This window comes from Dama dama, chromosome 12, assembly GCF_033118175.1.
Source record: "Dama dama isolate Ldn47 chromosome 12, ASM3311817v1, whole genome shotgun sequence".
Classification (NCBI taxonomy): Eukaryota; Metazoa; Chordata; class Mammalia; order Artiodactyla; family Cervidae; genus Dama; species Dama dama.
The window spans coordinates 44761949-44777452 of record NC_083692.1 but is presented as its reverse complement, the minus strand read 5'-3'; the positions used below and the strand labels follow the sequence as shown (position 1 = coordinate 44777452).

At 37.8% G+C, this 15504-nt stretch overlaps 1 protein-coding gene across 4 annotated transcripts in view; it reads left to right on the top strand.

The window, feature by feature from the left end:
• The window catches only part of MYO5A (myosin VA), a 200126-nt gene that overhangs the window by 89309 nt on the left and 95313 nt on the right, over window positions 1-15504 (top strand). For all 4 annotated transcript variants that reach the window (XM_061157181.1, XM_061157180.1, XM_061157179.1 and 1 more), the window contains exons 5-9: window positions 3229-3385; window positions 9510-9653; window positions 12369-12450; window positions 13072-13179; window positions 14956-15062. In XM_061157181.1, coding sequence (XP_061013164.1) covers window positions 3229-3385; window positions 9510-9653; window positions 12369-12450; window positions 13072-13179; window positions 14956-15062 — 598 coding nt within the window. The remainder of the gene's footprint in view (window positions 1-3228; window positions 3386-9509; window positions 9654-12368; window positions 12451-13071; window positions 13180-14955; window positions 15063-15504) is intronic.

Below are 15504 nucleotides of genomic sequence, written 5' to 3'. Positions count from 1 at the left end.
TGTTTGGCCATGTCAAATATAGCCCTTTAAAACCATCTGAGCATCTGTAGGCCTGTCCTATTCCAATTGTACTTGGTCCCAAGAGTTTACCTGGCTTAGAGTATAGGCTGTGGCATATCCAACATCTGAAAAATCAACTCAAGTTAAACTTTTAGTTTATAGTATTAATAGTTTAGAACTGAGAAGGACTTTGGGTGCTATTTAATCATTAAAATGAGGGAAACTGTCACCCAGAGAAGGCATGCAGTTGCTCAAGGTCATGAAACTGGCAAATGACAGGTCAAAGATCAGAACCTGATTCAGAGAAATTTCTGTAATGGAAGAGTGGTGCTTATTTATATACTGAAATACTCTACTAGGCTTGGGGAATAAGGGAAGCCTCTGCCCAGAAGCAGGGGAATATAACAAATAATGGAGTCCCTTAAAAAAATTGCTGGTCCTGTGGATCCTAGATCCTAAATCTCCTGGAAAAGAAAATGTATCTGGTGTGTGCTTGATATCACTATGTGTATGTGTATATTTGTACAAATCTGTGTGATCCATCTGAACAATCCTCAACCTTATCTCCTTTCAGAGTTCTCTTTTTCCCTATGGTATAGGAAAGGGCTACTACGTAATGAAGTTTACATTTTTTGATAGAGCATTTTATCACACATGCGTGCATGCTCACTTGCTCAGTCATGTCTGACTCTTTGCAACCCCATGAACTGTAGGCCACCAGGCTCCTTTGTCTGTGGGATTTTCCAGGCAAGAATACTGCAGTGGGGGTGCCATTTCTTTCTCCAGGGGATCTTCCAACTCAAGGATCAAACCTGCATCTCATGCATTGGCAGGTGGATTCTTTACCACTGAGCCACCTGGGAACCCCCAACTTTTTATCATAAAGACTTGAAATAGTATTTGAAAGGCATTACAGTTTAGGATAACAGTTCCCACTAATATTTCCTTTTTATCAGACTAGTGGAAGCCTCTTCACCTTGTTTATTATCAGAAGACATGCTGGGAGAATTTTGTCAAAGTAGCTGTCACACAGGGGATAGTGACAGAACTGATCATGCAAGAATTAAGAAGAGATAATTTTTCTAATTATATTATAGAAGGGTATCCAAAGACTGCTGATACTGTCCTTTGATTAATGTATCTGAGAACATTAAAATGTTCTAAATGACTGAAAAAGAGAAAGGTGATATTGGTCCTACAACGAGAACTGGTTAAGAGTGATTTATCTTGAAATCATTTGTACAGAGGCAGTGAGAGTATCTGATTGAGTCTAGAAATTCAGATAAAAGGGAATGAATTGATGGCTGTGAGGTTCGAGGATTTTTTTTTAGAAATGAGAATTACATGCAAGCTTTTACTGTAAGTATTAAATATTCCTTAGTGTGTCACCTAGGTCCTAATTTTCCCCATAGTATGGGAGTCAAAGTGTCAGAACAGACTGTTTACCAGCCCTGGTAGTGTGATGTGAACTACTTAATCAGGCCTGAGTTGGATATTCCCATTGTATTTTTCAAATTTTCTAAAATAATGTGGTGACTCCCATTTCTCAATGGAAAAACAGCCTTTATCATAGAAAAATCTTTGTACTTTGGAAATGTATTGTGAGTACTTTTGATTGTACCACTTTGCTGTCTCTTAAACCCATCTGCCTGTCTCAGTCAAGACCACCACAATCTTTGTTCAGACTTTCTTACCTTTTCATCTGGACCCCCTGCCACTCATCCGTATTCCTGCCAGAGTGATTTTACTGATTGGATTGTTTATTTTCTGTTTAAAACCCTGAAGTAGCACTCTGTGACCTTTAGGTAAACTTCAAATTCCTTAACATCTCATGTAAGATCTTTGTGATCCACTTCTCATTAACTTCTGTGGCCTTATCTGTCATTACTTCATGTTCTAGCCAAATTGAATTGTCTAATGTTTCCTAACTTCTCATGCATCTGAGCCTTCACTTATGTTATCTCCTTTCCCTGGAATGTTTCTTTCCTGACTTCTTCCCTTGCTTTCTCTTACTCATTTTTCTAGGCTTTGCTAAGGGATCATCTCTAGGGAGCCTTCCTTGATCACCTCTTCTTCTCAATACCTCATTACATTTATTATAGTCTTTAATTATTAGTTTGTCTTTCCTCTCAGACCATCAACCACTGGAGGATACAGATCGTAGCTTTTTAAACTTCTATCCCTTGTATCTAGCACCATGTTTGGTGTGTAGCAGGTGTTTGCTAAATGCGTGTTGGATAAGTAAATCTCTTTTAAAAGACAAAAAGGTCATCTTCTGTAGTGAAATAACTTCCTAATCTTGTGGCGTATAGGATAGTTCCACTAAAAACCCCTGAAGTCATCTTGTCTCTCTGTAAATTAAGGGCACAAAGGATACCACCTTTATGAACTTGTTCAGTTAATTTGACGGATCGTAGCTGATTGCTGGTTTAATCTCAGGAAGTTTTAGTTTCCTGCTTCTGTCCCAGTCAAAATCATAGCCAAGGCAGATTTCTTCCTAGGCTCACTTTCACTCAATGCACATTTACTAAGCATTTGTGATGTGTAGACTCTGGACTAGGTGCTGGATATTAACAGTATGGTAACATAGGTCCTTATCCTCAAAGAAATGTTAGTCTTATGAGCAAGTTCATCACCTAGAGTTTTGAGTCACTGTATGAGTGAATTAAAGGTGTATGTAATAGTAGATAGTCTTTGAGTTCTAACATATTTGAATGAATCAGCCAACAAATGAACTGTTTATTCTCTGGTAATGAGAGTACTCTAATAAGAACTGGAATTTGTGAGAGATACTACTTTATGGACTGTTAGCTAGTAGACAATTTCTCATCTTAATTAAGTAGTATTTTCTTCTAAATTCACTTGCTGTAACTCCTGTCTCTTCTGAAGATGGTTAACAACAGTGCTGTAATATCAAAACTAATTTTCTTTATTAATAAAGTAATATATTTGAGATATATACACACAAAAAATTCAGACTGTTACAGATTCATTCTTAGATGCAATGCTCTCAAATTTAATGCTTGATATCTTCTCCTTCTCTATTCATTGTTCCTTGATAAGTAGTTATTTTTATTAGGAAATGTCGTTCTTGGGTTCCTTCTCACAATTTTGCATGTATGAACCAGCAAGAACTCACCTTGGCTCATTGATGAGAACACAGAGAAAATGATATTAATCACATTTAGAAGTGGGCAGTAATGTCAGTTACTCTTCTTTGTTTTACAGAGATGAACGAAATCAGTCCATCATTGTAAGTGGAGAGTCTGGGGCAGGAAAAACAGTCTCAGCTAAGTATGCCATGAGATACTTTGCAACAGTCAGTGGTTCTGCCAGTGAAGCCAATGTTGAGGAAAAGGTGTTGGCCTCCAACCCCATCATGGAGGTAAGACAGCAGCAGCCACGGCCTGCTTTCTGTATCCTCTCCGTAAGAACCACACTGAAAAATTTGATTGAAACATCACATGTCAGAAAGTTTGAGACCTCCCAACCACTAAGAGTAGGAAAATACTGTTCCAGATATTAGTAAGAGATCTAGGAAAAGTAAAAATTCAGTAAAGTAGACATTTTAAGTAAAGTCCAGCTATAAAGGATTCCACTGTATTTCATAAACCTGTGTTTTTAACCTACCACTAATTGTTGCCTCCAAGTAGCTGGCAATGGCACTTCTTTTCCTCAAGGTTCTTTTCCCCGGTTAATGGACTTGTATCTGTTGCTGCTTGTACTGGAAGTATAAGCTACTCCTTTCCCCCCAATCCTGAGCTTATTTAAGCTCCTAAAACGTGGGATTCACTGTGCCCAAGCATGAATGAGCTTTATTCTTCCTTTACCCACATTTCGTTTTCTGTGTGTAGTCTAACCTGTTTAGCTGTAAGTTTTTATATTTTTCCAGGTAGAACTATAAACTTAAATCATGATCTTGGAAACATTTTTCTGCATGTTTCTGCCAAGCATATCATACAGTTTTAGATTAGAAAAAGAAATTTGCTAATATAAATTCTTGAAAAAAGGAAGATCTGTGAAAAAGATTTCCTTTTTTCCCCCTTTAGTTAATTTAACTTTTTAAAAATTTTTTTACAGTGTTATGGTGGTTTCTGCCATTCAGCAGCACAAATCAGCCATAATTATATATATATCCTCTGCCTCACTAGCCTCCACCCCTCCCCGCCATCCCATCCTTCCAGCTCACCACAGAGCCCCAGACTGGGTTTCCTGTGCTACACAGCAACATCTCACCAGCCATCCATCTTACACCCAACTGTGTATAAATGTTGATGCTACTTTCTCCATTTGTCTCACTCTCTCCCTCTCCCAAGACCATTCTCTAATGGAGTCCATCTGTATCTCCATTCCTTCCTGCAAATAAGTTCATCAATACCATTTTTTCAGATTCCCTGTGTATGTGTTAATATATTTGTTTTTGTCTTTCTGATTTACTTCACTCTGTATAACAGGCTCTAGGTGCATCCAACTCACTAGAACTGACTCAAACGCATTGAAAAGATATGCTTTCAAAATAGACCATATATACAAAGTAGACATGCTCAGACCAAAGAAAACAGACCTTTTCACGTAAAAATTTGAGTATTTTAGGATTTGTAACTGGAGGATTATTTGTGTATTGATGTGATTTTAGGAAAGTTACATTAAATGGAGAAAATAAGTCTCAGTAAATGGAGAGAAATGACTTTGGACATGCAGAAACAAACTTTTTTTTTTCTTTTTACTAATAATCCAGTCAGCATTCTTTATTCCTGTTTCTTTCCCTTTGTCAAGTCTTATTTGTCACCCAAACACAGATGGCGTTTAGAACTGGCCTGGTGCACCAATGATACGAATGGTTTTTGCACTAATCAGTCCAGAGGTAATTGTGCCTGGTGTGCAGTGCTGTGTGTGACACTTTAGAATAGTATACCGTGACCCCTTGCCCACAGGGCTACCTTCTAGAGCAGCAGGGCTTCTGTTCTTGGGATTGAGAAAATAAGAGATGCTGGGGAAGTTAAGAGCCTCCTGGGCTGGGGGAGCTATGGAAAGAGAATTGGAAATGTTTTCTGAAATAGCATGGACAAGAGAAAACAGATGCTATGTCAAAAGAAAGCAGTAGAGATCTTAAGAAAATATTAAGATTTTGAAGGAATTTAAACTATATATAGATATAATGGTGGATCCTACTCATGTTCCTATTGTGATAATATAGTCTGTATAGCCCATTTCTTGTTTTGGTTTAGATAATAGCAGGGATTTACTTTCTGCCATTCTTTTTACTGTTTTTGATCATAACAAATTCTTGGTGTTCAACAGTAGTTTAGTCCATTCTTAGTCCCTAACGTTAGAAGATACCAAAGTCCTGATTATGATGGCATTAGGAAACCCCATCTCTTCTAGATTCAGGCCGTATAATAACATATAAGTCTGGAATGAAGCTTCTGGAATATATCAAGTTGAATGAAATATTTTATGACCTTGCTATATTCTAAAAAATAACTACATTTTTTCCTACAACACAGATTTGTGTTATGTAGGAGTGATATTAAAAATTTGAAATGGCTACAGATACTACTTTTTAAATACAGTTATAAGGAATTTACCTCATTTGCTAGGAAGAACAAAAAAGATAAAGATAGCAGTTATACATTAAAAAAAATTAATTTATTAAAAAAATTTTAATGACAGCAGTTATGCTTAGCTGCTTCATTCTATAACATTGTTTAGTTTCTCTGCAAGAATTTTGATTAGTAAAATTTGTTAAAGAGATAACTACTTTTCAACAACTACAGATAAGGGTATCCCAATTTGAAAGGTTAAAATGAAATATAGGGCTAAAAAATGGTGACAAAGGGTTTACAGTTATAGGAAGAAAACATAGGTAAAATATTGAATATGTGGCCTAGAAAATTTGTAGCTTTTAAGCCTGCCTCAGGATTATGTCTCTATATCAGAGCCCTTTACTGTGATGTCAAGAAAGGCATGTCTATGTCTCCAGTGATTACAGTCATCCTACACCTTGAACATTGTAGCCCAGTGACTTGTGGGATTTGCACATTATCCTTTGGAAAGCCAGCAGCTCCTCATCCTCAGCACAGACTCCTTTTGCAAAATACAAATGATGTACAGAGAAATAAATGATTCTTTTTTGCTCAATTTTATGACATTTGCTTTTTTGCCCTTCTTATTTCCTAGAAATTTTTATCCTAAGATAGGGACCAGGAAAGTGATGGGGGCACACTGGGTCTTAATAGTTCTTTTTCCTCTTTAATGAATTGTAGTTCAAGATTTTCATCTCCATTTAGTAAAGAAGATTAATGCACTCAACATGTCATTGAAATCAGTGGTGAAATCAAGGCCACAAAACTTCTTTCCTTTAACAATTTCTTGCTGACTGAAATGAAAATAGCATTAGGGAGGCTGTTATAAATACAGTACTTGTAAGACTGAGGAAACACTTAGGGGGAAAGGACAAAAGGCACTATTTCTATCCAGTACCTTGTTTCCATATCAGCTTAAAAGGCTTAGGATCATATAGTTTTATTTTTGAAAGGGATGCTACTGCTCATCTAGAAGCTGAAGCTGCACAGTTCTATGAAGACCTGCAAGACCTTCTAGAGCTAACACCCAAAAAAGATGTCCTTCTCATCATAGGGGACTGGAATGGAAAAGTAGGAAGTCAAGAGAGTACTCTATTACCTGTACTCCAGTTACCTGGAGTAACAGGCAAGTTTGGCCTTGGAGTACAAAATGAAGCAGGGCAAAGGCTGACAGAGTTTTGCCAAGAGAACACACTAGTCTTAGCAAACACCCACTTCCAACAACACAAGAGATGAGTCCACCCATAGACATCACCAATGTTGAAATCAGACTGATTATATTTTTTGCACCTGAAGATGCAGAAGCTCTATACAGTCAGCAAAAACAAGACCTGGAGCTGACTGTGGCTCAGGTCATGAACTCCTTATTGCCAAATTCAGACTTAAATTGAAGAAAGTAGGGAAAACCACTAGGCCATTCAGGTATGACCCAAATCAAATCCCTTATGGTTATACAGTAGAAGTGACAAATAGATTCTAGGGATTAGATCTGTTAGACAGATTACCTGAAGAACTATGGATGGAGGTTCATAACAATGTATAGGAAGTGGTGATCAAAACCATCCCCAAGAAAAAGAAACACAAAAAGGCAAAGTGGTTGTCTGAGGAGGCCTTACAAATAGTTGAGAAAAGAGAAGTGAAAGGCAGAGGAGCTCCTTGGGCTTTGAAATCGCTGCAGATGGTGTCTGCAGCCATGAAATTAAAAGACACTTGCTCCTTGGAAGAAAAGTTATGACAAACCTAGACAGCATATTAAAAAGCAGAGACATTACTTTGCTGACAAAAGTCTGTATAGTCAAAGCTATGGTTTTTCAAGTAGCCATGTAGAGATGCGAGAGTTGGACCATAAAGAATGCTGAGCATTGAAGAATTGATGATTTTGAACTGTGGTGTTGGAGAAGACTCTTGAGAGTCCCTTGGACTGCAAGGAGATCAAACCAGTAAATCCTAAAGGAAATCATTCTTGAATATTCATTAGAAGGCCTAATGCTGAAGCTGAATATCCAGTACTTTGGCCACCTGTTGCGAAGAGCCGGCTCATTAGAAAAGACCCTGATGCTGGGGAAAGATTGAAGGCAGGAGCAGAAGGGGATGACAGAGGATGAGATGGTTGGATGGCATCACGGACTCAATGGACATGAGTTTGAGCAGGCTCCGGGGGATGCTGAAGGGCAGGGAAGCCTTCCATGTTGCAATCCATGGGGTCGCAAAGAGTCTTACACAACTGAGCCACTGAACAACTCCTGCTTGTCTATTCTAGTCAGTTAACACGTGAGGACACTAATGCTCTTCAGAGGATTAAATGATGCAAGCTGGTGGTAGGGCCTGCTGTGATACCCAAGTCTTCAGATTTATATTTCATTTACTCCTTCTACCATTCTTTGCTATATGTTCATATACCTTACACTCAAAGACAAAAGGATCTGTTTCAACCCTGGCAACTCGCTGCTGCTTCTCACAGAGTGTGGTGATTTTGGCAGGTCCACTCCACAGTCTGAGGAGATCCAGGGGAGGTGACATGTGGAGGTTGGGATAGGAGTGGGAGGGAGGAGAAGCTGTAGACCACCTCCCCAGCTTGCCTAGTTGCTGGGGAAGGTGCTGAGGACAGTGCCCCGGAAGCACTCAGTGACTCACTGCTCTGCCACTGCTCCCACGTGTAACCTCATCTCCTCTTTGACAGAATGTGTTGTGTTGAAAGAAAACTTTGCATTGATCCATTAGTTTCATTTTCTAAACAAAATGAAATAATAGGAATATATGGAGACTTTTTGCTGTGTTTTTTGTACTGTCAAGTTTTGCTGGAAAAGTAGTTTCCAGCCATTCTTTCCATCTTTAATGTTAATCTTGAATTTAGCAGTGTTCGCATTGTTAGAACAGAATAGGATAATACCTGTCATATTTCAGAGACTAAACATGTTTTCTTTGATTGATCAGAGATTCTAATGTGTTAACTTTTGTGGCTGTGCTACTACTGTTTTCATCACTTGTGTTTGTATTGCCTTTTTTTTTTTCCCTTATATTGCTTTCTTAATGCTGTAGAGCATTCTCATATCTTTCTGCTGCGGTTTCAGTGTACTAATCCTGGTAGTCACAGGCTTTGCATAGGGAAAGATATTAATTATATGAAATTATCCAATTAAGCGTTTAATATATGCACTGTGTGAACCCTTGCTTTTCTAACTGCAGCATGCTTTTTGCTTTGCCTTGAAGGTAAAAATTATAGAAGCATGTCACCTAAATTAGAAGGCAGTGCATATGCCATTTTAGTGTTTAAGATTATATTAAAAATTTAGCAGAAAGTTACATTCTCTACATTCTGTAGCAGATATCTCACAAGTTAGATACCACTATCAAATTCAAAGCCAAATTTTACTGTCTCTGGTTTCTGAAAATTGCTTTGAATTGAGGGGGTAATTACTAACGCTCCACTAGTAAGCAATCCAGCTGAAACAAAGAGACCCTGAACACCAGGGCAATATTTACAGGAAAATATTAATTTGTCTTAGCCAGCTTATTTACATGAAACAGACTACATTTCAAGAAATAAAAAACCGAGTTATTTAACCAGGATGGCTTTTGCCTAGGCAGCCCCTGGGCCCATCTGTTCTTTTCCTTTGCTGACATGAATGAGTGTGTTCCATGCCTTCTTCCATGGTGAAGACCCAACCACTGGCCTCCTGTCTGCTGTTTCTGAAAATCACTTGTGTGAAAATAACAAGGCTGATACTGACTGTTGGTATATACCTGTGTGGTTGTGCCATGACAAAGCATGTGGTTTACAGGGGCAAAATTGGTTCTGTTTTTAAAAGATTCACTTTTAAAGGGTTGTGTTCACCTCTGTTCTGTCTCTCCCTGAACAAATCTGTTCATGTCAGGGCATGAATTGCACTTCTAAAACCGTATTTTTTTCCCCTTGTTTTTCAGTCAATTGGAAATGCTAAAACAACCAGGAATGATAATAGTAGCCGTTTTGGGAAGTACATTGAGATTGGTTTTGATAAGAGATATCGAATCATCGGTGCCAATATGAGAACTTACCTTTTAGAAAAATCCAGAGTGGTGTTCCAGGTAAGCCGGGCCAGTATACATACAGATTGCTGTATCATTCCAGAGCTCACTTTATTCCCAGATTCTCTTGAGCATGTTATGTCAGTATTACTGCAAACTACATCTGGACTGAAACATGTGAAACAATGCCTGTCAGAGAATACTGCTTAGACTAATAGTCTTGGGACTGGACAATGATTTAGGTTTAATGGTTTTGACTGTTTCCTCCAGACTCTTGTAGGAACAGATTCGTTAAGAAGAGGTGCTGTTAGTTTAGTCTTGTCTGTCACATCTCCCAGTTGATAGGGAAGACATTGGTCTGTGCTTCAATGAGTTATGGTTTGAACTCAGTTCAAAAAAAAAATGTTCTTGACCTTTTTCCTTCCTTCCTTTTCTTTCAGAATATGGTATTGTTTAGGTAGAATGTTGGGAGTCAATAGATCCTCATAACTCAGTTGTGAACCAGTGTCAGAGAACACACTCAAGTCTAGGTATTGGTGTAAGACTTTCATTCATACATATGCTCTTAGTCCTTTTGAAGGGGGGAGTGGGGGTGGCTTCCAGGATCTCAGTTCCCCAGCCTGGGATTGAACCCAGGCCTTGGCAATGGAAATCTGGAATCCTCCCCACCCCCAGGGAACTCCTGCTCTTACTCCTTTTTTATTTATAAATGGGAAACACTATACATTACAACACTGGCAGACATGCATTTACATGTTTATGCTCAGGGAATGTGGACTTACCATTGGAAAACTCCTAGTATAGGACTCCTGGTGACCCACTGCAAACTGTGAGATGGGGTTCCTCTAGCCCCTTCCCTGGATGCCTGCCTCATGGAGATTCCAATAGCCCTGGCACTGCCATATAGCTGAGTCTATAGTTTCCATCGCACAAGTCTATTAAGGCTTAGAATGTGTCTAGGAAAAACATACTGAAAGTCATGAGTTTGGGCAGCCTAGAACTATTCAGGCTTTGACTTTAGGGACGTACCTGATTTGTGGCTACCTAAATGTAATACCTGATTTGTATGGTAAAGCAATAGTTACCCTCCTCCATTGTTTTAACATCTAGATACACACAGAACAGTGTTATTGTGCACACATGTATGCTTGAATAGGTTAAAAAAATATTTAGTAGCCAGAAGAAACAATGGGGGAAATATGTGATCTAAGGGAAGACTGAGTCTGCATAGTACAGATTTGATTGATAGGTAGACGATGAAAGGGATAACTGGTATGGTGACCAAAGGCTAGTAGTAGTGGGGCCTAACCCTTCTTGTCTAGAAACTGTGAAGCAATTCTAGCTGTTCCCCAACCCACAAGGCTATATAATATTGAGGATGTTTGGTTATATCAAAGTGAGTCAGACAGAGAGTACATGTTTGATATTCCTTCATGTACAAAGATGGTCAAAGCATTTCTGTAGAGTCTCCAGCTTTTCTAGTTGTCTGTGTACTGAACCCCCTAAAATATTGCCTGAAAAGTGAAAAGTGCAAGTGGCTCAGTCATGTCCAATTCTTTGTGTCCCCTTGGACTATACAGTTCATGGAATTCTCCAGGTCAGAATACTGGAATGGGTAGCCTTTCCGTTCTCCAGGGGATCTTCCCAACACAGGGGTTGAACCCAGGTCTCCCACATTACAGGCAGATTCTTTATGAGCTGAGCCACAAGGGAAGCCCAAGAATACCAGAGTGGGTAGCCTATCCCTTTTCCAGAGGATCTTCCTGACCCAGGAATCAAACTGGGGTCTCCTGCATTGCAGGTGGATTCTTAACCAACTGAGCTATGAGGGAAGCCCTCATATTGCCTATTCATGCTTATAGTCACTGGTATATTGTTTTTTTGTTTAAGGTCTTCTGTCCATGTAATAAGTTTTCTTTATCAGACACCAGCCCCCATTACGCATGAAACCTGACCTTGGCCTTACTTTGCTCTCTTCTCCTGTCAACTGAGTTCAGCTGGTAGAGAATCTACCTGCAGTGCTAGAGACCTGGGTTCAATCCCTGGGTTGGGAAGATCCCCTGGAGAAGAGAAAGGATACCCACTCCAGTATTCTGGCCTGGAGAATTCAATGTACTGTATAATCCATGGGTTCACAAAGAGCGGACACAACTGAGTGACTTTTACTTTCACTTTCTGTCAACTGAATACACTGCAGAATTCAGGAATATGATGATAGAATATAAGAATTAAGTTTTGTATGAATAGTATTATTACATTGTATTTTGAAAGTATATATGTGGAAGAAGGCAGTCAGAAAATACTAAGAAATGGTCTTAGAATTGTACACAATTTATTTTCTATTTGAAATATATTTTTATTGATTTTAAATATATAATTTAAATTGATATGGATGATGTAGTACATTTGTGGATTTCTTACAAACTACTACAGCAGATGGTCCAGTCTAAGATATGGGAAAGATGGGACTTTTTTCCCGAGTGTTACAAAGACCATGAATCTAAGAGGTACTGTGAGAAAATGTGAGTATTGGGCTGACAGAGATTTTAGCTTCCCCAAAAGTCACTGATCTCTTATGACAGTGCCATATAGCAAGCTGTTTACTAGTTTAAAAAGCATTACTATCACATATATTATGTTGAATATGACCAACAGATACACTCACAGAGATGCACATAGTTAATAAATCATGTTTCAATAATCATAGATATTAAACAAAACTTTTCTGAGTTTTAGATTAAAATTCTGTAATTGAAAACTCTTCTTATTTCAAAGGCAGAAGAGGAGAGAAACTATCATATCTTCTATCAACTTTGTGCCTCAGCAAACTTACCTGAATTTAAAGTGCTACGATTAGGTATGAATATGACATTAGATTTATTGTGCTGGTATTATCTTCTGTTTATCTCCAAGTTCACAACTTTACTTCTTAAAAAGATTATCTTGTACTGAAATATTTATGGATGAAATAAGAGGTCTACAGTTGGCCTCAAGATAACCCATGGGATGGATAAGGGGTAAGTGGCTGTATAAATGGAACAAGATTAGTCTTGAGTTGATACTTGTTTAAGATGAGTGTGATGAGTACACAAGGGCTCATTATACTAGTTTCTGTACTTTCGTGTATGTTTGAAATTTGCCTTGTTTAAAAGGAAGAAAAATATAAAGGAGTTTATGTGGTGTAACCATACAAGGTCTCTGATGAAGAAAGGAAAAAAGTGTTTGAAGAAATTATCCTAGCATGTATATTGAAATAAAACCTTTAGGAAAGGACTGTTCACTTAAACTCTACAAATATTTTGCTCCATTATTTAATTTGAGTCTTGAATTAAAATGTAGCTAAAAACACAGACAGTCAGACTCCAGACTACACAATTAATTGTGCTTTCGCTGCCTCTAAAGCAGAGTGGACATACGGGTAGAAGTCAAGGCCTTTTCATAGACTGCAAATCTTTTTAAAATTTTTCCTTAATTGCAGGAGATGCAAATAACTTTCATTACACGAATCAAGGTGGCAGTCCTATGATTGAAGGAGTAGATGATGCCAAGGAGATGGCGCATACCAGGCAGGCCTGCACTTTGCTAGGTATGTAATCTTACCCTTGAATTCTTGGAAGCAATAGCTCTCTGACTCAAGCAACCTTTGATTTGGAATATTGGCTTAGATTCATATTAAGTGGTGAAAATTTGGGGGAGATTTAATTTTTTTTTTCAGATTTAATATTCTTCATAAAAAACATTTGGGCATCAAATGGGCATAGAGTTTCTCTTGGGGATGATGGGAACTATACTGAAAATATGTTATGGTAATGATTGTACAACTTTATAAATTTACCCAAAACTTTTGAATTGCATACTTAAGATGGATGAGTTTTATGATATGCACATTATTCTTCAATAAAGCTATTTAAAACATACATTCAGGCTTCAGGGGAAAGATATGGGGCTGTTTACTTAAATTTTTACAAAATCTAAAATGTGGAGCTGAATGAAATGGGTTTCTATACAGAACTCATGTTTTAGAGGATTTTTTGTGTTTTTTTTTTTTCATTTTGCGTGTGTTTTTGTGGCCTGGAAATGTAGTTGAGCTGGCTTGGTGACAAAACAATGTATTACATGTAGTTTGTTTGTTTCTGAAATGGCTCAGGTCACTGTTTTGTTTCTAGATTAAAACAAAATGGATCTACATATAAATAAATTGACCTTTAGAAATGTAGTATACAACTTTTAGTGCTGAATTATTTATTTAAATGTTTCAGCATATGAATAACTCTAAAGCCATATATTGGTATTTTGAGGAGTTAATTTAATTTAAAAGTATTGTTAATCAGAGTATGATCCAGCACCACTATGGAGCTTGTAAAAATTTAGAATCTCAGACTTACTAAACTAGAATCTGCATTTTAACTAGATCCATTGGTGATCCATATGCATATTATAGTTTGAGAAACACTGCTTTACTTCCAGTGCGAACTCTGTTTATAAACAGAAAATTGCGAATTTGAAAAAACCATAACACAGGAGATGGTAGAAACATTCCTTGTAAAATGAACTATGAATTACCTGTATATGATTGCATATTTGGGAATAATTTTACTATTTTTACTTGAACATAATATATATCTAATATTCTGGAAAAATCTTACCTTATTGAAAAGTGAAGCCTCATCTGGTAAAACACCAAGGGCTGACCTGCTTTCTCATCCTGCCTGATCTTTCAGGCCCTGCTCTAGTTCTTTGTTTAGGTACTCATTTGTCAGGCTGCGGCATAGCACCAGCCTGAACATTTTTAGTTGTGTGGTCTCTTTGACTTATTCTTGGTCTATAGTTAAAAGAAGTGATTGAGTAATTTGACTTAAAATAAACTTACTGAGCCACAACTTGCATTTAGAGTAGAGCTAAATGGAAAAAGGTAATAGTGTTAGTGAGATACTTAAATCGTGTGATGAATTTGTTTAGCACTTACCATGTGTCACACAGTGTGTTAACTTTACTAAGTGTATTTTCTCCTTTAATGTTTACAAACTCCCTTTGAGATAGTCTCTAATGTCCCTGTGTCTCAAATCAGAAACTAGAAGGGTGAAGGTGTCTGCCCGTGTGAGATGGCAGGTCAGGAGCGGAGCCCGGCTTCCACCTGAGGTCCGTCTCACCGCACAGTCCATGCTCTAAACCATAGTGCTAAAGTGCATCTGTGTTAAGGTCAACAAAGGTGAAAGTGTTGTTGGCTATGGCACATTATAATGTGTACAACATCTGGCAGTATTAAAGTGCTAAAATTAAACTTAAAAAGTTAAATTATCTGCTTTAATTGTTTAGTTCCTATTCTGAAATTAATCACTGTTCATTTACTCTGTTATTTCAGGAATTAGTGAATCTTATCAGATGGGAATTTTCCGAATACTTGCTGGCATCCTTCACTTAGGCAATGTTGTGTTTATGTCTCGAGATTCAGACAGCTGCACAATCCCTGTGAGTTCAGAGCAAGCTTCCTGTGATGACAGTTGATTTGTGTTTTAGTTTTGTTGATTCTTTATGGAACCAAAGTGTTTGAAGTCTCTCTATTAACTAACATTAATAATTATCAGAGAGATAATTATTGGAGAGATATACTGTCTAGAGTAGAATTTTGAACTGTCAGTGAAGAAATGTGGATTCAGATCCGTGGTTCACAGTGATTGTTTGTGTGTGTGGAAGGGATGGGGGAGGAGAGAACTTGGGTATATGTGTGAGCTGTATAAACAGATGTGGGAAATATTAGATGTGAAAGTTGGATTGGTGAGTCTACAGTGAAGAGCTTGTTTGACCCATGACACACATACCAGAATTGATAAGTTTATTTGTCCTGTGGAATATGGTTTAAAACTTACTGAAGAAATTGTTAGCAGTGATTACTGGGAAAAGGAATTAGATG